Source organism: Bidens hawaiensis, unplaced genomic scaffold, assembly GCF_021521415.1.
Source record: "Bidens hawaiensis isolate Kalapana, Puna unplaced genomic scaffold, B.hawaiensis_p1.1 tig00079327_1, whole genome shotgun sequence".
Taxonomy (NCBI): Eukaryota; Viridiplantae; Streptophyta; class Magnoliopsida; order Asterales; family Asteraceae; genus Bidens; species Bidens hawaiensis.
In genome coordinates, this window is record NW_027503569.1 from 12,245 (window position 1) to 38,332 (window position 26,088).

The window sequence follows — 26,088 nt, forward strand, 5'->3', positions numbered from 1 at the left end:
ATAATTAGGTGACCGTAAGGAAACTTGATTTTTAATACTGGTGTGCATTAAAACTTATTAGAAACCCATAGGTGTCTCTTGAGAAGGGTCAGGGGTCCTGTTCGGGTTTTCTCTTAGGTGTCTATTTTACGATCCCAGTCCATAACTAAATATTTTCCCGATTAATTAACAACTGAAATTTAGGGGATTCTAGCCTAGGTAGTTATCTCATCATCATCTGAATTAAGTCCAAGTTCTAAGTTTAGTTATCTTTAGTTTTCTTAAATAGTTTAAATTAGTTTATTAGTAAACCCCCCCTAAAAAAATAATAAATAAATAGTCGTGTCTGTAGTTGAGTCTAATTTAGCTAGTTTACGTAATTAAAAGAGTCTCGTGTGTTCAATATCCTTACTTACTTAGCTGTACTAGAGTCGACCGGTTCACTTGCCGGTTAGTAGTTTAGTTAAGTTTAAGAGTCTAGAATTTATTACTTAGTGTCTAGATTAGCGTGTTTTTATATAACTACTTTTAGCACATCATGTTTTTGGCGCCGTTGTCGGGGACTCTTGGCAATTGCGTTATTAGCTTTGATTAGACTTACTTGCTATATACGTTCTATTTCTACTTTGTTTCATTTTTGAGTCGTAGGAGTTAGGGTTATATAGTTTACTTTAATTATTAGTTTTATTTCGGAGTCTTTTCATAGGATTCTAATTGCCCGTGTCTTTTATTTCTTTTGAGTCTCGTAAATATGTGTGAGATTTGTGGTGGACCCTATTTTACGCTTATATGTCCACAATATTTGGGGTGTTTATCACATTATTATGCTAACCCTCCTATGCAGCCGCAACAAAATTTTTTGCAGGGGCCTCCTTTGTATTATTACGATGATCTGTATCAACAGCCGCAGCGTAATCATTGTCAATTTGATGGTCAATATTCTGATAACAACCCTGTTGAGAATAGTTTGTCCGGGAGTAGTATAAAGAATTTAGAGAATATGATGGCTCAATATCTGGCTTCAGATTCCCAACAGAATTTAGCCAAACATGCTATCATCTTGAAAAATTGGCAGAGCATTATTATAGATCCCCAACGCACATTAAAGATCATTACTAGGAGATTGAATGAAGGAAAGGAGGAAGAGAAGAGATTGGAGTTATTGGAGTATGTTGACAAGTCAGATGAGGGGATCACTCAAGTAACGAAGACGAAAATGGACGATGAAGTCCCACCTCCGGTTCCACAAGTCGCTATTGCTAATTACTGGAGTGACTCTGATGATGAGATCGATGAAGAAGAATGGGCAGCTTATCAGAAGTCGTTAGTGAAGAAAGAAGTGATTGAGGAACAAGTGGCTTTTGGAGACTCACTTGAGTTGATGTTTGGTGTTGAAGAAGAGATGGAGGAGGAAGTGGATTTGGAAGATTCACTTGAGTTGATGTTCGGTGTGGAGGAAGAGATTGAGAATAAGTTGTGTGAGGTGGATGAGTTTTTGGATTTGGAGTTAGAAGGGTTGCCTGAGTGTGATGAGATAGGAGAGTTCGATTCGGAGGGTGACTTAGCATTTTTTGAATCCCTACTAGAAGACATTGAAGTGGTGGTAGTGGAAGACCTCCATAGTTGGCCCATGGAACTTATTATAAATGTTGCTCATAAATCAAAACCACGGGAGAAGGCGAAGAGAAGAGCATCCGTGAACCGAAATAATTTGCAAGTCAGAAGATGGTCTACATGAAAGAAGAAGCCATTGAAGTTCAAGAACGACCAGTCTTCTTGATACATGTCATGCATTCGGTTCTTGCCAGGTAAGTTTAAATTTTGGTGGTCTGGCCCGTTAAGAAGTTTTAAACCATTTTTCAATTCCACCGAGAAAATTTCAATGTTTAACAAGTACCGGGTGGAACTGAACGGGTTAGAGAGGGTCCAGGTGAAAGATAAACCTCCTGATTAAGTTTAAGTGTGGGGAGGTTCCACAGAGTTTGTATAATTGTCGAGTCACTAACGTAGTCTTTTGTAATTTTTCTTTTTTTTTGTGTTTTTAAGTTTTGTAGGATTTGAGCTAGAAGAGTATCCCCATGAAGTATAATGCAAAATTCAATTGTGGGGATGGAGCAGCAAGGAGCCGTATACTTTTTATTTATCTATTTGCTGCTTTTATTCATATTTTATATTGTTTAGGGTTGGATGGTCAGGTAAAATACTTAAGTGCTTAATATCTATCGAATTGATAAGATATTTTTAGATATTGTTTGTTGTTTTTGCCCCTTCCGTTCGTGTTTGAGAAAAGGAGATACCGTTTACTGAGTACGTTTGGAGTTTGAGGGCATTCATGGAAGAAGACTTTGGCATCATATATCATGCGCATATTACCAGCTAAGTCTTTTCCATTATCTAGCTTGTTTATTTTTGGTTTTTGTTTTTAGACTCTTAGTTTTTTTGTATTTCGAATTTATTTTTATTTTTATTTTTATTTTTATTTTAGTCCTTATCCTTGCATTGAGGACAATGCAAAATTTAAGTGTGGGGATAAGATATTTGAGTCATAGTAAAAAAAAATTGAAAAATAATTTTGAAAAAAAAAATGTCCCGTGAATATGGTTTTTTGCACTATAAATGGAAAATGATAATATAATTGGAAATTGGGTTTTGAAACTACTATAAATATGAGATAAAATAAAAAGAAAGCGTACTAAGCTTGGGATGTGTTGGTAGGCCCAACTAGTCTTGAAAGGTTTCCCATTGCATATTCTAAATAAACCTAATTAATCTTAGATTTTGTGGATTCTCATCCTAAGAGTGGTGTCCAATTTTATACGAGCTTAGAAATTAGTTATATATTTAGGTAAAAGATGCCTAAGTACACAATAAAAAAAAGGAAAAGAAAAAAAAATGTTAAAAAAAATAAATAAAAGTATTCCAAAAGTTAGTATGAAAAGCTAAAGAAAGTGAGAAAAGTTATGTAATGAAAAATGCCAAAGAAGCATTCTCAAAAATAGAAAAAGAGGCCAAAGTGCACATACTATACGAGACTGAGAATTTACGTGTTACCAAGGGGATGGTGACTCTGAGGATACACTATTGGGGCTCGAAAGTTTCTAGTCAATAAATATTTTCTTAGAGAATATATAGGACGAAGTCCAATAATATTTAGGACATGCTTGTACGACCTCACTTGACCTATCATCCATAATTCCATCTAAGTGTATTTTCTTCTTACCATTAATGGGTTCTTATCATATAATGATATGTTGAACCAGTTTGCTTCAACTCAATTTTTAAATGTCTTTACTATGCTTGAGATGGGGTAGGTGGATCTTAACTCCAAAGGTGTGAGACCTATAGGTTTTTGATATCACATGAACTAAAATGCTTTATGTGCGTGTGGGCTTGATAGGCTGGTGACTGGGTTTAAGTGGACAACAATATAGCAATCGCGGTTTTTACGTTTATCTGAGCTTTAAGATAACCTATATGTTTTTAAGACCGTATTTCTCCGATTCTTATCCCATTGACTTTTTCAGGGACGAAAAAACGATAAGTGTGGGGATATTTGATATAAGGCTAAATATATATAAATACCTTGAATATTTAATATAATATTTTATTAGTTTTCGTTCGGTTTTTATTAGAATTTGTATATTACTAATTCATTTGAATATTTTAGGTTCAGGGTTACAATCATGTTGAAAAGAGGACGAAAATAAGCAAAATGGGAGAAGGCCCGCCGCGCGGCACTTTGGGCTTAGTTCTCTAGAATCTTCTACAATTATTAAGTCTATAGGCTAAGATTACCAGAATCTTCTTACTAATTTTAAGTTTATGGGCCTTGAAAGTCTATATAAACACCCATAAACTTAACCCTAATCATAACCTGAATACCCTAACCAACTTGGACGAATTTGGGAGCTCAAGAGGTGATCTTTTGGAGGTTTTGAAGGCTTGGAATCATACGGTGGCGTGTTTTTCATCCAAGGACGAAGACCACGGGTTTTATCGCCTTTAATCTTCCGTTCTTATTTATTTTTGCCATGAATTCCTTTATTATTGTTTTGCTTGAATTTATGATGTTAGGCTAAACACTATAGACTGCCTAGGCTTATGATGAACTTATTTTGACGTGTGTTTTGACTTGGGATTTATTTATCGTTATGGTTTATGAACTAGTAAAAGGTTTAATTATATTAAATTGATGCATATGTGTGCTTAGGGTTGTTTGTTGAGTTTTATTATTCCATAGTTGCCTTGATTATTATTTGTCACTATGATAGGTTGCTATTAGGTCACCTACTTTGTGTTTTTGACTATTTTATGATTGATTTCGAATAAGATCATAGGAATAATATTATTTAATTAGATAAACCCAAGTGTACTGCTAACCTAAATCTGTAAAGTGCTAAGTTATTGATAGATCTTTATTATTTGATCTTGCTAGATTTAGTTCTTCGTAAGGAGTCCGTCTAGGTTTGATTATTTAATTATTGTCTATTGAATCAATTAAATATATTAAACTGCCTTTGATTCCGCGCTGTAAGGTAGGATTTCGTATAAAGGAATTAAGTCATAAATAATTAGGTGACCGTAAGGAAACTTGATTTTTAATACTGGTGTGCATTAAAACTTATAAGAAACCCATAGGTTGTCTCTTGAGAAGGGTCAGGGGTCCTGTTCGAGTTTTCTATTATGTGTCTATTTTACGATCCCAGTCCATAACTAAATATTTTCCCGATTAATTAACAACTGAAATTTAGGGGATTCTAGCCTAGGTAGTTATCTCATCATCATCTGAATTAAGTTCAAGTTCTAAGTTTAGTTATCTTTAGTTTTCTTAAATAGTTTAAATTAGTTTATTAGTAAACCCCCCCCCCCCCCCTTAAACAAATAATAAATAAATAGTCGTGTCTGTAGTTGAGTCTAATTTAGCTAGTTTACGTAATTAAAAGAGTCTCGTGGGTTCAATATCCTTACTTACTTAGCTGTACTAGAGTCGACCGGTTCACTTGCCGGTTAGTAGTTTAGTTAAGTTTAAGAGTCTAGAATTTATTACTTAGTTTCTAGATTAGCGTGTTTTTATATAACTACTTTTAGCACATCAGTCAGGTATCGAATCCATAGGAGCATGTGGTCAATGTCATACGTTTGTTCGTTTATTTAACTATCTTTACAAAACAATTATAATGAACAATTATGAAGATTTGTTAAAAGTACTAATCGCACTAGCAAATGTATTGGTTTTAATATCAATTATATAATTAAGCAAAGTTCAATCAATAGCAAATCACACCCGGGAATTTAAGTGAGCAACTAACAGTATTCTCAAGCAACTTAATAGATTAATTATCATTGATCATCTAAAGATTGTTTAACGAGCTAAACCTTAGGCATCAACAATCGCTAACACACGGAACTGGTTATCAAAGGTCCCTGCTAGTGTGACTCAACTAAGGGCAATTGTACTCTTTCTTGCAATTAACAGTCGGCACAACCCTATAAGCAATTATTATAGCAATCGGAAAACTAATCATTCTGATCGACAAAAACCTAAACCGACTGAATGCACAACAATACCAAACATCAATACTCATAGATTAACGAAAGACAATTACAATTAGTTGTTCTAATACTTGAAGAGAATACTGAAAAATTGCAAACTTTACATCCCAGGAATGACTCAAGAGGATTCAGCTACTCATGATCTTCGATTAGTCTTCGGCTATTGATTCAGGATGATGAACTACGAATCCCGAGGTGATCGTAGGCGATCCGGAGCTCCCGGAATCGCCCCTTGTCGTTCCAAAATGGCTGGAAGTCGTTATATCTGATTAGGGTTCATAAAATAGAAGATATAGGTCAAAACCCGTTTTTTTCCCGTTTGTGGGACCCATCGCATATCGCGATGGCCATATGTGACATCTGCCCCGATCCGACCCGACCCAGGTACCCGTTTCTCTGACCCGATCTCTTTCTTTTATGATTTAATATTTATTTATACTTATATTGTACTTTTAATAATAATAATATATTTTCCTTCCCGCCTCTTTCTCTCTCTTTCTTTCCGCCGTCCCGTCCCTCTTCTTCTCTCTTTCCGCCTTCTTTTCCCTCTTGTCGCCGTCCCGCCCTTACGCCTTGTTTCCCTCTTTTTCTTCTAACTCTTTGCTTGTCCTTTGTTCCTTTCCGCCTAAGGTTGTCTGCACAGCTCCACGCGCCAGACTCCTTACAAGGAAGCCTGCGTGAAGACCATCTGTTCCAGCGATACGCGAGACGAACTCTTCTCGCAGCACGCTAAGAATTGTAATTCTTCTCGCAGCGCGCTAAGAAATGTGATTCTTCCCGCGGCGCGCCTTAGCCTTCTCGCGCTAACCCCTTTGAGTTTTCTTCTGTTTAATCTAGCCGTTTGCTTTTGTGTTGTCTTATCTTCTGTGCTGTTGACCTGACCTATCTTATGTCTGAAAAGCCACTTTTGGCGCAGCACGCGCACCAACCCCATTGGTTGGCAGAAAAAGTGACTGACATTATCTTTTGAGATCTGCTTTTCCATGCTTGACCAGTACCTTTATCTGATCCGCCCATGCTTTTTACTGTTAACCTGTCAGCTTTTTCTCTTTTTCCCTGCTACCATATCTTTTGATATCTTTTGCTTTTGGAATCTTTTGCTTTTTGGAGATCTTTTTCCCTTTTCTAGGGATTGTGTTCCCTAGGGTTTCTCTATAAATAATAATGTTATTTTCCTAACACTACACACACAAAGCACTTAATCTCTCCTGTTCTCTCTTCTTCCTTGCTCTCTGCCGTTGATCCTCTGTCGCCTCCTCTCTGCCTCCGTCTTCCTCCCTGTTCTGCCCTGCCTTCCGGTAATATATATTATATATAATAATTTACTTACTAATTATGCTAACTTATATTCAAGACTTAAAACCAATCGTTAAAACAATAATCTTTAATTATAGGTTAACTTGTGCTTGTTTAAAGTTGGTTCTTGCTTTATCTTACACCGCATCGTTTATCAAGTGAGTAATCTCGTACCTAATCCCTTTTTATTTTTAATGTTTTGGGATGTTCATGTGTTCATACAAACTTGGAGTATTAAACTTGTTTATGAACTTTAGTCGCGCAGTATCCCATGTGTTGAGGACGTAGACTTGGCTGTTTATTTGTATGTGTGGATCATTAACCGTCTTGTCGGTCTATTCCGCAGTTCTCATGGTACCATTAGATGAACACGGGAGAACTATCGTTTATGATTTTCTCTTTTGTTTACACTTGCACAGTCTTTCTTGTTTGTGAGCTCAATTGTGAGCACTGGCAGTCTATGAATCTTAGAGTTGGTCCCGATCAGATTACACCCTTGTTGAAAACCAGACATACACATGTTGCGCGCAGATTTATTATTATCTATGTATTGTATTAAACTTGATTTCTCACCAACACGCAAGTGTTTGACGTTTATTTTAACACATGTTCAGGTTTGCAGTAGCTGTTTTGGAGCTTGAGGACACGTAGGAAGTTTTCTTTATTTTGGACCTAGATTAAAATGTATCAAGACAAGTTTTTTTGCTGTTCGAATATTTTGATTTATAATATATTGATTTATGATGATTTATGTTATCTTGTGTTTACTTTGCGCGTGCGCGAATGAATGTATTTATTAAATATTGACACCCAATAGTGTCACGAGTAATGAAACAATATGTGGCGCCCCGATGTATAATCCGCCTTTGGTCGGGGTGTTACACCATATGCCCATCCAATCGCATAGCGCAATGAAAGATAACCTCATTTTTGGATTCCTCTTGTCGAGAAACCCAAAATTCATATATTATGGGTTCCGTAACTCATTTTCTAGCCCATGATATGCTAGTTTTACTTCTTGGTTGCTTTTTGTGAACCAGTCTTGTTCAGTTTTAGCATCGGCTTTAGGTTTATCATCCAAACTCTTCCCGAAACCTTCTAACGATCAATGACCTTCTAACGAAACCTTCTAACACTTCCTAATACTTCAATTTATGCTCCGGTCTTCCCGAGATAACATTCCATGCTCGTACAAGTCTCCAATTTAGCATCTTTAACGATCAATGATCTTAAATACAAAGCACGTATGAAGTACCATAGTTCTAACAATATACTAAACAAAACTACATAATTAACACGCTAATATATATATATACAAAATACCCGATCATCACTAGACTATTGACCCGTGTACGACACTGGTGGAAATATAGAAATCGTCTAACAAACACATATAATTTTAAAGGAGAAGATAATTTGTAATATATTTTTTGAGACGACAACATATATTTCTTAATAATACCGGTACAAAAACAAATATTTCTTAAATATAACGTTCAACCAAAATAACATTCAATTTACAATTATTAGAAAAATAATTAAAACTTGTAAATGTAAAATTCACAAACTACTAAATATTTCCTTATCATATGGATATAATCATTATTCATAGAAAATGTTTCTTTTCAATAATGTGGAATAAATATCCATGCATTTGTATTAAATAAAAGTAGTCACAAAAATCTAAAATTATTATAATTGAAAATATATTATACAAGCTTTCTGTGCATCGAAATTCCACAATTCAAATTAATCTATCATCAGCTCATGATAATCAAGCCAAAAAAGTTTGGATGTATATAATAAACTATAAACATTACTGTTTGATGTATTGTTACTATTTTTGTAGTATTTTTTGTTTCGCCTTTGGTACAAAACCATTCTTCTATGTCGTCGATTATCAGCTGCAATTGCTATTTTAGTATTTATCGTGACAACTATTAAATTAAAATAACATAAAAATGGTTTAATAAATATTCTGGTATAACAAATGAAATCAAGTGTGAATAGATGTAGTATATACAGAATGTAAATTATTTGAAATAACTAACCTATGTTTGTTGAACTTGTACATATAGAACCTTGCATAATATTTGGCACTTGATTTTCTTTTCCACCATCTATTCGATTATCATTAATTGATGGTATTGGACAAGTAATTGCATTATTTATAAATATACTACAATAATCATAAACTATAATAACTTTTACTTGTTATAAAAACCAAACTATGCCCCGAGCTAAAATATACAATTGTTAAAATGTTTACTGGTTTTATTAAGTACTTAAATAAATGTTTCTGTAATATGTTAATATAATTATGGAGGTTTTGGTTGTCAACAAAGGTGAAATATAAATTGATTATTATTTAAAAAAAATTAGCAGAAACGTTTATGGTAATTGTTCTTTTGTAACTCTACAATCAATTATGTTAGTTTACTTATTTTTAAGTAACTATGTATTTTACATTTTGTACAATTGATATTACATTAAAAAATGTTATTTACTTTACATTAACGTTTATAGTATATCTTATAAGTTGATGTAAACTTTAACTTAAATCTAATAGCATAACAAAATAAATTTAAATATACGAAACTATATTAGCGCGTTATAAATAAATTGTAACTGTTGAAATGCTACTCGGTTGTTCTCTTGACATTGATGCTGCACGTTCAAAAAAATGCATTATTATATAACATTTAAAGGATAAATAAAGAATATTAAAACGACAAACCGCTTGAATTCTCTTATTGGAAGAGGTTGATTCAAAAAAAATTATGCTTCTTTGATTTTGAAGACATCTGTAATATAATATAATATAATACAATATAATATAATAAGGTTATCATATGAAAATCAGGAACATAAACATGTACAAAAAAACGTATACAACATGGCGTCTAATTTTGTTGATTTAACGAAGGATTTTAGTCCACAAAACGTAACAATTAAAAAAAATGGGACAAAAAAGGAGTATTATGTTTAGCCACAATTGTTGTTGTTTTGTTATCTTGGATGTTCATAAAGATTGTAAACACATGCAAATTATAAACATTACCCAGAAAACATATAATACACCTTTGTCTACTCCAAGCGAAGAATATCGGTTAACTTAAAACGACATGAAGGATTACAAAATCGTTAATCTAAAAATTTATAACCCACCAACAGTGTGTCTTGAAACATTGTGTGTTGAATTTAGATGAACAAAATATGTAGATATAAATAGTATTTAACTTTTTATAGGTAAGTTTGGGAAATCACAAAGATTTTCTAATAATTGATGTGTGTGTGTGTAAAGAATTAAAATAATATAAGGAATTCAATAAATTAGGAAAACGTTTGTTAACAGACGACCATGCTGTTATTGTGGCATAATATATGTTTTTGATATAAAATACACCAATGGCTGAGTTGACTGGAAATTGCTTTGACTAATTATTTGAATATCTAATTCATTAGCATTAATTCCGGCCTAGAAATATATTTTTTTATTTTTGTATTTAATTATGAAGAAAATAGGAGAATGCTTTATATATATACAGTAGAAACTCTATAAAATAATACACTTGTAACCACCAAAATTTATTAGTTAAAAGAGTTATTAATTAATCGATAAATTAATAATTATTAATTTATATATTAATTTATATTATATTAATTTATAGTAGAATGTTCTGACTCACCCAGAAGAAAATGTAGTTGCACAGTTGTTGACTGATGAAGAAATTATTGAAAGCGTTATTGGAATTAATAAAGATGATATCGATGAAAAAGATGATGAAAGTTCTACAATGGAGCCCCCTTCGCGAAACGAAGCTATTAAAGCGGCAATCACATTGAACAATTTCTTGTTGAGCTATGAGAAAACAACACCAGAAGTTCTTACCATGCTAAGGAAAATTCGAGACGAGATTCAAGAGGAAATTGATTTCAACAAAAACAAAAGACAATTGAGTCATTTTTCAATAAACCTTCATAAATCATTCATGTAATATGCTATATATAAGGAATTATTAATTTATATTTTATATGGGGTCTAAAGAAATTATCAAAAATGTATTATCTTATAATTTTAGCGAATTATTAATTTAGCACCCTATCCCCGAGTCGGGACCGGCAAAAAATATTATCTTAGAGAGTTTATTAAATAATCGAGTATTAATTTATCGAGTTTCTACTGTGTATATATATATATATATATATTCCGCCACAATTGCAGCAGAGGTCACCCCAGTGGCGATGGCTGCCGCCCTGTAACAACAATCTATACCTAAAAAATGCATTTTCATTTTTTTTAAATGAAAACAAAACTCAAAGCTGTTAGTTTTAGATGATACGATCATACAAATCAAATACAGGTTAGTTGAATCTAACACACAAGGCAAGCATGAGGCGTTTGATTCAGAATGGAATGATGCAGATTTGATACACCTCAATTGAAACTATAACAGTGAAAACAAACATCAGAATCAATAGTAGAATACAATTCAATTCAACAAAGCAAATACCTGAAGATTGAATATGCACAAGAAATCGACCTAAAACATCTAAATACACTCCAATTGAAGCTTAGTTCAAGAGGGACGACCCAGAGTTTAGGGCAAACTCGAATAGCCCAAAATTTGAGAAATTTAGGTTACCTTAAGTTTTGAGTAGCCTAGAAATTGAAGAAAAAGAACCTGAGCAGCCAAAGGAAGGAAGAACGGTACCAATTGAATGGATGGTCGTCTATACTTAAGGAAGAATGGTTGTGACGATGACATTGAATGAATTATTAATGCTAGGATTGAATGGATTGTTAATGCCAGCGATGATAGAAGGTCGATTGTGTTGATTGTAATTTGAAATAGATAGCAGATGCATTGAATGATTGTTGAATCAAGCGTTCCGTAGGATACCGTAATGATTATGTATTGGCATGTTTTTAAAGGATGTCTTGAATGATTGTTTATTTCGTCGGGATAGTTGCCGGCATAGTTGCCGGAGGATTAATTATCATTTACTATAACGACGTCTCCATGAGAGAGAAAATGATAAGGGCTAAATTACGATTTTAGACATTCAATATGTATTATAGGTAAATATAGATAATAGGGATGGGCCAATAATATGATGCCATGTGTCCAAACATCATATTTCTTTAATAGTATATGTAGATGTAGATTAAAACAAGATCCTTTTTGGGCACGTCCCTTTCTTATTGGTTAACTTGGCTATTTTTCATAAATAACTTGCTTATTGGTTAACTTAGCTATTTTTCATAAATAACTTGCAACCTTAAAATTTCTTACTATTAAAATAATTTTATATTAAATTAAAAAAACCTCCTATTGAATGCACCCGTTTACTATATCTTATAACCCATGGCCCATTTAATCCGAATATTTCATGGATCGTTTGTTAGTTATATGAGATAATTGATAAAAATGATAATTTATAATTCATGTTCTTATTGCATGATTTTGTAAAGTGTGACATTAATCAAGTTTTGAATCCGAAACCCGACCCGTTTAGATTTTTGGAGTACCCTAAAATTTAATGTTTTATACGAGTATTTAGATAGTGAAATCGTTTTTCAAATTTTATAAACTTAATATTTTTTTATGAGAGGCTATTTAAACTTGTGTTTATGACGTAATAATATAATATATAGATTGCTAATAACGGTTTAAATCATTATTCTTTTCAAATCCTAATAAATGGTTAAATAAGCTAATAATTAGAAAATGTGCTTTTCAAATTTAACAATTTAATTATATTAAATTCAATAATATTTGTAAGTAGAAAATTATTTGTAATATTGGATGAATGTTATAGAGTAAATGATTTATATCACTAAATGAAAATTTAAGTAAAGTTATAACATAAGGTGGTTACGATTTATAGATAGTTAAAGAAAGTTGAATTGTAAGAATAATTATAATAATTATTGCATTCATTTAAATTTAAATTGGAATGAACTAAATTGTCGGTTCACCATAAAAAGTTTTAACTATCTTATGAAACTGATAAATAATTGTTATTATTAGCCTTAAAAAACAAGTTTTCTTTAAACCCTTTTAAATACCGACTTATCCTCTTTTTCGAGCACCCCCCCCCCCCTCCCGGCTGTTGTTATTCAAATCATGTATCAGTCAAGGTATTTAAACCATCCATTTACTTGTCTCTTTATTATGAATCAAAGCCCTAAGTTTATTTTTTCTGATAGTATGGCATGAAAAAAAAAATCAAATTTTGGTCATTCAGTTTGGAATCAGTTATGGGGTTTGAATGAATATTCGATTTGATTCTTTTATATTGTATTAGTGTTATTTTCAAATTTTGAACCACTTTTCCTTTTTATTAACTATTTATGAAATACATTATTTATAGTGTAATAAGATCTGATTTTACTAATAGTTATATTAAAAATATAAATTAATCATTCCTTTAAAATTATGATTACTTATAAACTGATTTTACTTATATATATGTAAATTTATCTGTTGATATTAATAAAAAATTTTATATATCTTTAAATAAATAAATACATATGTTTAGTTAACAATTTTACTAATTTCTACCCATTTAATACACGGGTTATTAACCTAGTAATAGCATCCGAGCACATAAAGCATCCGTTAATGCCATTAAAAGAAACCTCCCGTGGAATATGCTCATGGAAACGTACAGATATTCATCTTGAAACATATATAAAAGACTGTATTTTGTTAAATGAATGACACGACACATAATAATATTCACTTGAATCTGTTACGTACGTGTCAATCATTTAAACCACCAACCGCCACACCACTTATTTCCACCCTTGTTCACAAACTCTCATTAGTCATTCCCATCAGTCATATGTCAGGCGGTGTTGCACCGATACCCCACTCAAACAACGAGAAACCATCTTTCAATTTCCGGCGAAGCACCCTTACTTTCCAGAACCTCAACGCCGCCGCAGTCGCCCTCATCCTGGCTCCCTCGGGTATGATCGGCCCCCAAGACGCCGCCTTTGTCTTCTCCTCCTTCTTCTACATCTTCTTCCTGTCCAAGATTGCCTTCCCCAACCTCTCCACCACCCATATTCGCCGCCCACCAACGCCTCCTCACCGTCTATGTATCCATTGGAGCGCTTATCGGACTCGTCCTCCCCGTCGCCTACATCGCTCACGGCGTTTTGGCAGGTATTACTATTACTGTGTCCGTTTAATGAACACCATATTGAATAATAAAGACTTCCTATTATTATTGTTATTGTTATGTTACACAGTTTTGGGTGGATTCGGTAATTGAGTTTACGTCAGGTGGTTTCAGTTCTAATTTCTTAATAAATTAGGCTTGTGGTGGTGGTGCAAATAGAGGCCTTAAAGCTAAATTGGCGTTAAAGCTCAGTTGGTATCCATAACGCCAACTATATCTCGGCATTATGGGGGTGCTAGTTACCACTATAACTAGCCTTATGGCTTATGGCATGAAAAAGTGGGGAAACTACTAACAACCAATCATATTTGTTTATTCTTTTGTTTTATTTTTTCCACCATCCATAACTAGTTGTTAACCCACATGGTCACAACACCCTAGCTAGTTAATGAGTTGATGGTTATTCATGTTATGTGATACTGATGCGACATTTTAACTAGCCTCATAACGACCAGCTTAAGATTTCACTAGGTTGAGGTGTTTTTTTAATTAATTTTTGTTCTCAAAGTTTGGGTGTTTTTTAATTAATCGGGTTTCAGGCTGCTTAGGGTCGGGTTTGGTAATCGAGTCCGGGCAAGTTTTGGGTGGGGTTTCGGTAATCGAGTTCAAGCCAGGTTGTTTCAAGTCGGTTACCTTAATCTATTACAGTTAAAAACTAGCACCGTTTATTACTAATCAACTGTATTACATGAGTACCATATTTAGCTATAATTATAAACAAAACTTAAATCAAATAACCTTTTATAATCATTATATTTATATTACACTAAACCTTAATAACATATTATCTCCTATCCTGTGCTTTATGAAAGGTGATAAAGAAAGTGTGAAATCAGCTGCACCACATGTTTTCTTGCTGGCTAGCCAAGTGGTGATGGAAGCGGTGACATTTGCCGGCGGGTATTCGCTGCCGATTAGGGTGTTCGTGCCGGTAGCTTATAACGCGATGAGGATGTATGCAATATTGGATTGGTTGAAGTGTGAAATGATGAAGGTGCATGAAGGGGAGTATGGGAGTAGTAGAAGGTTGAGTGTGGGAATAGGTTTGGTTATGGTGAATATGGTGTTTTGGGGGTTTAATCTTTTCGGGTTTTTGTTGCCATTTTATATGCCGAAAGCTTTTAAAAAGTACTATGATGATGAGGGCAAGGACAAAGATTCATAGTTGTGTTCTTGACTGTAGTTTGTTGTGTTGATATAGTTATATATGGATTATATGTTGAAAGATAACCATGCTTTGGTTTTAGACTTTGTTAATAGGTTGGCTTCATTTTAGTTTGAAGTTTTGTTAGTAGAATACTAGAATGGCATCTTTTAAGGCTTATGAGCAATGGATTTATTCGGTTAATTTGGTTATAGAAAAGGCTTTTGACGGCAATACTAACAAGTCTTGTCGGTTGTTTTTAAGTGATGGCTCGTCATTATCAGTCTGGCAAGGCGATACGCCCCATATACGCACATAGTCATACTAAGGTATTTTAACAATTTCTTAGCTCTTCACTTATGTGTTGTTTGCTTTTTAAGAGGTAAAATGTCTGCAGTCTGCGGACCATATCTGCAGGCATCTGCAGCAGAAGAGGTGGACCAAACCTCTGCAGTCTGCAACAAGAAGACTGTTTGTTTTTTAACGTCTGCAGACTGCTATTATAAATGGAAAATTAAATAAACCGATTTTTTTAAACTTTATTCAACAGCAAACTAGTAATAATCGTACAATTTTAACAATAATCAAACAACAAACATTCATAAACCTTCTACAAACTTTAAAATCAACAACAAACTAGTAATAATTGAACAACTTTAACAAAAAATCAAACAACACATTCATAAATCTAAACCTTCTACAAACTTTATTCAACAACAAACTAGTAATTATAGAACAATTACAATAATGGTGAATAGACTATCAAATCTTGAAGAAATAAGCATGCCAAGGTAGATGATGGTGGAGGTGGCAGCTAGGGCTGGAGGTGGCAGAGCAGCGTGCGACGGCGGTGATGTGGGGAGAAAGGAAGGCAACGGCGATCGGCTGGCGGTAGGTGGAGGAGCAGTGGCGGTCAGCTGGGTTAGGTGGAGGAGCAGCGACGGCTATTGTGACGCCAGAGGTGGAGGTCGCGGTGGTGCGGTGGTGAAGGGGAGGAGAAGGTAGAATGAAAGGGGGCTAGGGTTTGGAATAATATAGAAGATGTAGAAGATCTAAAAAGAGGAAGACCCATGTCTTCCGGGATAAGAGGGTGCGAAAACGTTTTTTAATGAAATGTCATCAGAAAAACAAACAGTCTGCAAGCCTAAAGGTCTGCGCGTGGTCTGGGCGGCGCAGACATAAGAAGCCAGAAAGATCTTCAGACAAAAAACAAACACCACCTTAATCATAAGAATGCTCATGTCATGTTGATCTGGCAAGTTGATCAAATGAATGCATATACGAGTCTAATATGACATTTTGACCATTTAACAATTTCTCAACTCTTCGGTTAATAACTTAATTATAAAAATTAAGTTAATTATAAAAATACACATGACATGTTGATCATACAAATGCATAAACTATTTAACAATTTCTCAACTCTTCATTAATTATAAAATAAAAATGCACATGACATTTGATCATACAAATGCATATGAGTCATGACATTCTAGTCATTGAATATATATATATATAAAAGGGAGTGATATTTTAAGAATCATGTTGAGTTTTAAGAACTTAATTCTTTGCCACACATTTTATTAAATGGATTGGATTGTGTAAAAAGTCAAAGTAGGAGAGAGAATAAAGTTGTAAGTGATTACACTAATTTTTACGTCCATTACATATGTGTAATAAGTCGACTCGGCGCGTAAAAAATTCTGTAATTTTTTTTACGTGTATGTAACTTACATATATTACGCATGTGTAAAAAAATTTCGAAAAAAAAATCGTTAAACTGAGTTTTTTCGGGTTCTTAAAACTCAAAGGGGTTCTCATTTGAAATCTCCCATATATATATATATATATATATATATATATATATATATATATATATGGGAAGGTTAACGTCTAAATGAAATTAAAGTACCAATCATGAGAATCAAGTGGAATATTTATATATACAAGTAGAGTAATTATGTAATTATACTATGATGTAATTAATTTACTCATAATTACTCTACTTGTATATATATAATTACTTTACTTGATTCTCACGATTAGCACGTTAATTTCATTTATATTTGATTCAAACCCTATATATATGCACGCACACATATACAACATTTCTTTTACACTTTAAGTGAGCATTGATATGATGATTGAATATATATATATGTATAGGCAAAGTATAGAATGAAAACCCACTTGAGTTGTGAAAACCCACGAAAACCCTATGTAACATCATTTTTTTTTTGTTACATGTAATATATGTTGTAACATTTAATACAAATCATCGAAACATAAAAAAAAATTGTTTTGCTATTTTTTGACATTTTTTTACTAATTTTTTATATGTTTTTAGGAGAGAGAAAAAGTTATATTTATGTTAACAGTTTTTATTAACTTTAATTGTGGACCACAAGATTTAATTTTTAATTAAAAACATGTTGTTGAAAACGGGTTTCTAGAGTTTTCACAACTTAAGTAGGTTTTTATTTTATCCTAACTTAACCTATATATATATATATATATATATATATATATATATATATATATATATATATATATACACACGAGCCATATGACATTTTAATCTTTTTTTAACTTACGGGCAAGGCGATACGCCCCATATATGCACATAGTCATACTAAGGTATTTTAACAATTTCTCATCTCTTCACTTAATCATAAGAATGCTCATGGCATGTTGATCAAATGAATGCATATACGAGTCTAATATAACATTTAGACCATTTAACAATTTCTCAACTCTTCAGTTAATAACTTAATTATAAAAATACACAGGACATGTTGATCATACAAGTGCATAAACTATTTAACAATTTCTCTACTCTTCGTTAATTATAAAATAAAAATGCACATGACATTTGATAATACAAATGCATATGAGTCATGACATTCTAGTCATTGAATATATATATATATAATATATATATATATGAGAAGGTTGACGTACAAATGAAATTAACGTGCTAATCGTGAGAATCAAGTAGAGTAATTATATATGTGTATAGGGTTTGAATCAAATATAAATGAAATTAGCGTGCTAATCGTGAGAATCAAGTAGAGTAATTATATATACACATAGTAGAATAATTATATGTAATTACATAATTACATATAATTATTCTACTATGTGTATATATAATTACTCTACTTGATTCTCACGATTAGCACGCTAATTTCATTTATATTTGATTCAAACCCTATACATACATACACACACATACGAGCCATATGACATTTTAATCATTTTTTTAAAATCATTTTCAACATTTCTTTTACACTTCAAGTGAGTTTTGATATGATGCTTAACAATTATTATATATATATATATACACGAGCCATATGACATTTTAATCATTTTTCAACATTTCTTTTACACTTTAAGTGAGAAAGTGAGTATATTGATATGATGCTTAACAATTTATCAAGCCTCTTCACTTAATTCTCTTTACTCACACTTAAATAATGTGTATTACAGAGTCAATGACGTTTTAACAACAAACCATATGACATTTTAACAACTTCTCAACTCTCGTCACACTTTAACATGAGTATGTAAGGTTTTAACAATTTCTCAGCTCTACATTTTTAGACAATTGCTCTTCATTTTAATCATATCGCACATGACACCGCACTTTAATTATGTGTATTACGTGAGTCATATAATATTTTAACAATGTTAACTCTCTTCACATTTTAACATGAGTCTATGTTGCTTTATCAATACTTCAACTTAGTTACACCCTTTAACATGAGTCGTATGTTGTTTTAACAATTCTTCCAACTCTTTTCACACTTCAACATGAGTCATATGAAGTATTAATAGTTCTCAACTCCCTTCACTTTAATCATATGGATGCACATGAAACTTCAATCATGAGTATTATATGAGTCAATGACATTTTAACAATGTTAACTCTCGTCACATGTTTAATTGAGTCATATGATGTGCTAACAATCTCTCTACACTCTTTACTTTGATCATAACATGAATATACATATGACACTTTAATCACATGATTACACATATGAGTCCTAGCACTCTCTACACTCTTCACTTTGATCATAACATGAATACACATATGACACTTTAATCACAAAATTATACATATGAGTTAATAATTAATTACTCAACTCTTTTCGAATTTTAACGACGATACGAAGCATATACACATGAGTCGTATGACATCTTAATAGTTTCTCAAGACTAAATATTAAAAATGGGGTGGGCCAAAACTACCAGAGTCAGGGGCGGCCCTATAGTGTTCCCGGGTGAAGCTAGGGCTTGAGGCCCCAAAAAAATAAGGCCCTCGTTTAAGAGATTAAATATTTATATATTTGCATAAAACCATCTTAAAACCATGTAATTGAAACTTAATCTAACAATATATGATGGCCGAGTGGTTTAATTAATAGTCATCTAGTTTTAACTTTTAACCAACATTCCTACACAGGTTTGAGTCTCTAGGACTGCTTTTCATTCTTTTCTTTTATTTTAGTCGTTTTATATTTTTTATTCAAATTTTTTTTCTATTTTCTTCCCTAGGTATAGGGCTGGCAATTTATACACGACACGTACTTGCACAACCTTAACAGGTAACGGTAAGGCCTTAACAGGTTTCGTGTACTAAACAGGTAGACACGAATTTACCTGTTAATTTTCGTGTCTAAATAGGTAAAATACATGTTTTCCTGTAAGTACCTGGTTAAATTTTTATAATTAAATATATATATAATATTATAATTATAAACTATTATTATCCCCAAACCCTAACTCACGTTTCCACTTTCCACATTCAGATTTCAGATATCCACATTCACTCCATCGCCGCCACCACTTCTCTGGACAAACCCCTCTCCGCTCGCCGCCCCTCTCCGGTGGTTCCCTCGCCGCCGCCGCCCCTCTCCGCCCACCGGTGATTCCTCCGCTGCCACCACTTCCTCACCAGACTTTCTCCTCTCCGCTGTTAGAGCCGCCGCCGCCCGCCGGTGCTTCCTCTTACTTGGTAAGTTATTAATCTTTACCTACCTATTATTCCTTAAACAGGTTGTCAAATATGTGTTACTAAACAGCTCTTATCGTGTATTATCGTGTATTACAGGTATTAACAGGTTCGTGTTCGTGTTTAAGATACAGGTACACGAAAAGTTTTCGTGTCATGTACAGGTATACCCATTTCGTGTTCGTGTCTTATCGTGTACGGGTATATACGATATGCCAACCCTACCTAGGTATATTAACTAACATTCCTACTCAGGTTCGAGTGTATAGGACTGCCCTTATTCTTCTTTTTATTCCCCCTTCTTTTTAGTTGTTTTATTTATTTTTTCCCATTTTGTTTCTATTTTCTTCCCTTGGTATGTATATATTTTTCCGTTGTTGAAAAAAGTTAAAAAAAGATGGTTGCTCTATAATTTGTACCAAACTTCTATCTCAAAACAGAAACTTAAAATTTTGTAATTCATATATGAAATACGACAATATAAATTATAACAATAAAAAATTTATAAAATATGTAATTTCATCTCTCTAACTCTCGGTAAGGGTCATGATTTTTTCTTCGCATTAGGTCTCAAAAATGGTTGGGCCGCCACTGACTAGAATAAAGTTCTAACTTACATCCTATAATTAATAGAGAAAACCGTCTTAGGGTGGAAATGAAACCGAACCCAGTTGAAAAACCCAAAACATATGGGACGGGTAACACTCGTCCTATTAGGGTATGGGACGGGTTTATGATTAATTTTGAAATTTTTTGTGGGTTTGGGAAGGGTAAGGGATTTGGAATATGCCCAATTACCCGGGTAGGTTACCCGATAACATGACCACGTTTACCCGGTTATATACCCGAATATAACCCAACATATATGTAATATAAAAACATATAGAGCGTTTATTAAAATGAAGTGAAACCGTATGCAATAAAAAACAGTATAGTCACCCAACGTACATGTGCAGAAATTAGAAATGTAATCTATATTTTGTGAATTGGGAGCCTATGTACAGACTGAACAATGATATGTGTGAAGGTATGGTACCAAATAATCTTCATGATAATACAAGGTAAGGGCAACCATCCGCAGAAGTGGAAGATCTTTGCGGAAAAGATACAGTTTCTGCAGAAGAAATACTTTATCATCAAGTCAAAGGCAACCATCCGCAGAAGCGGAATATCTCCTAAAGAGAGATATATCCTCCACGTAAGGATACGTTGCCCTTAAGAAAAAGATTTAACGGCAGTTTTAGCCGTAGCTGATATGTTGGAGCTTCAGGGAGCTTTAACGGGCCTTCATGTTAAGTGATGAGAAGGTGCTGGCAACTAGAAGAAGTTTAATTTTCATATTATAGAAGTACGATATGGAGTGCAGACGACAGTACTCAAGGCCTCCGAGTGGGAGATTTTTGGGTTCATAGGCCTTGTTTGGGCCGGGTTATTATATGAAGTCAAAGGATGACGGGTGCGGGCGGCCAGACTTCCAGTTTAGATTTCTTGGTTAATAATTTACAAACCCTATATATAGTCTATTTATACCACGTCATGTACTTGTAATTAATTGTCACTCAATAAAGAATACCTAGTTTCCACCTGTGAACATAGGCCAGTTTAGACCGAACCACGTTAAATCCTCGTGTCCATTTATTTGCTTTTGTGTGTGTGTTTAGTGTTGTGTGTGTTAATCCTAACATTCCAATGTCCACGTCACTCATGTAGAGCGGGGAACGCCGCCACGAGGCATGATTGTGGCGTTTTGAGCGAAGGGGTGAGGCGGGTCATGAAGCGGGATGAGTGTGGAAATTAATAATATCAGCCAATCACATGCACACACGTTATATACTCGTTTTGTATTATTAATTTTATTTCTAGTAGAATCAAGTGCTCACTGATAGCCATCAATAAAGGAAAATATTTACACAACGATATAGCCAACCATCCATCCATCTTACTACACTAATAAAAGAAAATGCTGAAGCTTAGATGTCAAGCCCATAATTCTTCTAATTCCTAATCACTCATCTCATTCATTCTAGCTATTCATGGGTCATGGGTCAAAATCATTTTGTCAAATGGGTTATAACATAGTGTGGATTTTATTCATTATTGAATTAAGTGTCATTTTCATACATGAGGTTTGACCAACTATACAACTTTATTATCTTTTTTAACTTTCTTGCAAATCAGCACATGGCGTTTCCAAAATCATGCAATTTTAGTGCTTTTCGTTAACCCTATTTGTTTGTTTCCATTATGTCTACATTAAATTAATTCATAAGTATTTTGAGAATCACAACTGAAATAACGAGCCTTATTTATCTTTATTATTTGACCAAACCCGTATAATACACGGGTTTAAAAGCTAGTTAATGATAAAATAACAATAACTTGATAAGATATGTGTGGTCAACGTTTGTCTGGGTGTGTGAAAAATGTGAACGTCAATGTAAATGGTTACTCATATAAAGTTGGCAATAATTGGATATGCAGTAATTGACTTTGTACTCCTATATATAAGTCAATCATCATAATTCTCTTTCTGTACCAAAGAGAAAAAATAAAAATAAATCATGGAGTTAAGTATGGTATCCTCTACACCAACCGTAACATTGATTCTTGTTGTTTTTGTAATAGCTTTTCTATTGCAGATCTTGGGGAGTTTAAAGAAGGTAAGCACAGTGAAGAACCGAGCCGCACCTCAGGCATAGGGTGCATGGCCTTTAATCGGACACATGCACCTTCTAGGCACATCTCGACTACCACAACATGTTTTAGGTGATATGGCATATGAATACGGCCTTATCTTTACCATCAAGCTCAGCGTTCATCGTGCTTTGGTTGTGAGTAGCGGAGAGGTAGCTAAAGAGTGCTTCACCACAAATGACAAGGCCTTTGCAAGTCAACCCAAATCAAAGGCAACAAAGATCATGGGCTATAACTACGCCATGTTAAGCTTTGCTCCACATGGGGATTGCTGGCGACAAGTTCGCAAGATAGTTATGCTCGAGATTCTCTCTCAAAAACGAGTTGAGATGCTTGAAACATATTAGGGTTTCAGAAGTTAAAACAATCCATGAAAGATATATATGAAACTTAGCTAATGAACAAAGACAATGGAGGTTAGATAATATGGTAGAGGTGGATATGAAAAATGGTTTTGGGAACTTGGTGTTTAACACTATTATTAGGATTATTATGTTTCATGTTAGTATTGGAAAAACATGATAATATAATAAACCTATAATTATATAAGTACCTGTTACAGCAGAGAGAGTGGTAACAGCATACGGAGTATGATGTAGTCGACATGTTTGTCATCTTGATCGAGTTCCCTTTAGGATGTATAGTAGTGCTAGAGTTCTTAAGAGGAACCCGATTTAGGATAGAGGAGACACGCAAAATTGTTATGTGTGTGTGGTTAGGTTTTGATATTAATTTTTCTCTCTATATATACACCCAAGGGGAAACCCTTTATTAGCTAATTAAGGGTAATATGACCCTCAACAATTACCCAACTAATATATGATAAGGTATAATTAATTATTTTGATCTATTATAATATAAATGATAATGATGGCCACGCATAAATATATATAATTATATATTTAATTTTACATTCCTTATAGAAATCTTTTGTAATTATAGGTAGTAGATTATTATATTTTATTGAATATGTGAAATGTCTATTATTAACTTCAAACTAATAGACTATAATTAAAAGTTTTACTTAAACAAAAAATAAATCACCTTTGGGCAGAATTAAAATTTATTTAAGTATGTGTGTAAAACAATTGTAACGCATCACCTTTGGGCAGAAGTGAGACAATTATTTTAATTAGACTAGTTTTGCTAGATAAAAATGTAGCACGTCACCTTTGGACAGAAGTGAGACATTTGTATCATGTTAGGCAAAACTAACAAAAGCTTGTAGTAGTTAGACTTGAATGATAGTGTAGACGTAACACATCACCTTTGTGCAGAAGTGATACATCAAATTTCACTCAGTTAAGCTTTTAATGTTTTGTAAAATTTTATAAGATTTAATTGTTTACAAAACATTTAATTAGGAACAGTTTATGGGAAAATTAGAGTTATCGGGAAGTTAGTTATCAAGGCTTTTGAGTTCTTGGGAATTATGAGTTCTTGGGAATTTTAGTGATCTCGGCTTTCAGTGGGTTTTCGGGATTATGATAGTTTTCGGGTTTTATAAGGTTTTCGAGATTTTGGTAAACCAAAAACCAATTTAGAAAAAACCGAAACCTATTTTTAAATCCTTAACCCATAAAACTATTTTTAACCCATAAATTTTTATCCCATATATTGTGAGTTAGGTTCAAATAAGAAGTTTGATTTTACTAAGAAGGCTAGGAAGGAAGGTATTTTAGTCTAATACTTTAATATCAAAACCCACTTACTTTAATCTCAAAACCCACTTTTTCAAAAACCCACTTACATAAAACCCAATTACATCTTCACTCATCTCTTACAACCACCACCACTCCACCGCCCACCGCCACCACCCTCGCCGGAAAGGTCCGAAAAAACACAATGAAAAAAACACTATGAAAAAATACACTATGAAAAAAAAACACAATGATAAAAACACAATTGTATGACACAATGTAAATAACACAATGGAAAAAATACAATGAAAAATACTATTGTATAACACAATTTTGTAACACAATTCGGTAAAACACAATTTGTAGAAAACCCACTAATTTTTTTTAATTTTTATATTACAATATGATACTCATATAAAAGATAAAAAGACACTCGTTATTATGGTGAATTTGTTTTTCAATAAAAACGTAATAAAAAAAAGTTATGAATGTTTTAAAATAATGGGGGAATTTGGCATGTGCCTTGCATGTGGAGAGAGAAAATTTTATGACATTTACCTTGTGTTCACACTTGATTTCCCCCTAAACTAATCTCAACTCTCTATATTCAAAATCAATGGAGAAGATTACTTCTTATCATTCCTACAAAAACTATACTTAACCTAACCCTTGTTTTTAAATCTCATAAACTAATTTATGATAAGGATAAAATTCGAATTTTAATGGATTATCTTGTTTCCTAATTTAAATAATTCAATTAAAGTTATCTAAGATTTTGAAATCTTCTATTGATAAAATTATATCATGTTTCAAATTTTTTAATAGATAAAAATTAATCAAAATTGGAAAGAACATGTTTTATTCCTACGATTCATCCAAAATAAGGACAATTCTTCAAATTTTATAATGAACATGAAGAACATGTTCGAAGAATATTTAGTCAGTTTTCTATAGAATTGAAATCTTAAACATAGTTTTAACAGATTTCGAGTATATTAATATGAATTTTAGCAATTATAACTAGTTTTCTTAACAAAACATGAAAATAGAAAACCGAAAAAATTAGGGTTTTAATCAAAATTCATGTCTTTCGATTTTAATTCCAGATTTAGGGAAAACATGAAGACTGATTATCGACATCGGTCTGATACCACATGTTGATCAGTTCTTCATGTTAGTAATGGAAAAACATGATAATATAATAAACCTATAATTATATGAGTACCTTTTACAACAGAGAGAGTGGTAACCGCATACGAAGTATGATGTAGTCGACATATTTGTCATCTTGATCGAGTTCCCATTTAGGATGTATAGTTAAGGATGGTGTTAGGATTCTTAAGAGGAACCCGGTTTAAGAGAGAGAAGACACAAAATTGTTATGTGTGTGTGGTGTAACACCCCGACCAAAGGCGGATTATACATCGGGGCGCCACATATTGTTTCATTACTCGTGACACTATTGGGTGTCAATATTTAATAAATACATTCATTCGCGCACACGCAAAGTAGACAGAAGATAACATAAAGCAACATAAATCAATATATTATAAGGCAAAATATTCGAACAACAA

The 26,088-nt window shown here is 33.1% G+C and overlaps 1 protein-coding gene across 1 annotated transcript; it reads left to right on the top strand.

The window, feature by feature from the left end:
* Positions 1-1,713: 1,713 nt before the first annotated feature.
* LOC143607086 (uncharacterized) lies at positions 1,714-15,312 on the top strand. Its single transcript, XM_077082656.1, has 3 exons — positions 1,714-1,787; positions 13,876-14,006; positions 14,835-15,312. Exons 1-3 carry the CDS (start codon positions 1,714-1,716, stop codon positions 15,185-15,187), a joined length of 558 nt encoding a protein of 185 aa, XP_076938771.1. The 3' UTR covers positions 15,188-15,312.
* The last annotated feature ends 10,776 nt before the right edge of the window (positions 15,313-26,088 follow it).

Bases quoted from the DNA above. Each gene is read 5' to 3' on its own strand.
- LOC143607086 (XM_077082656.1), top strand. From the start codon at position 1,714: ATGAAAGAAGAAGCCATTGAAGTTCAAGAACGACCAGTCTTCTTGATA. The intron at 1,788-13,875 runs GTAAGTTTAAAT...TTCCTGTCCAAG, and splicing joins ATGCATTCGGTTCTTGCCAG to ATTGCCTTCCCCAACCTCTC. The intron at 14,007-14,834 runs GTATTACTATTA...GCTTTATGAAAG, and splicing joins CGCTCACGGCGTTTTGGCAG to GTGATAAAGAAAGTGTGAAA.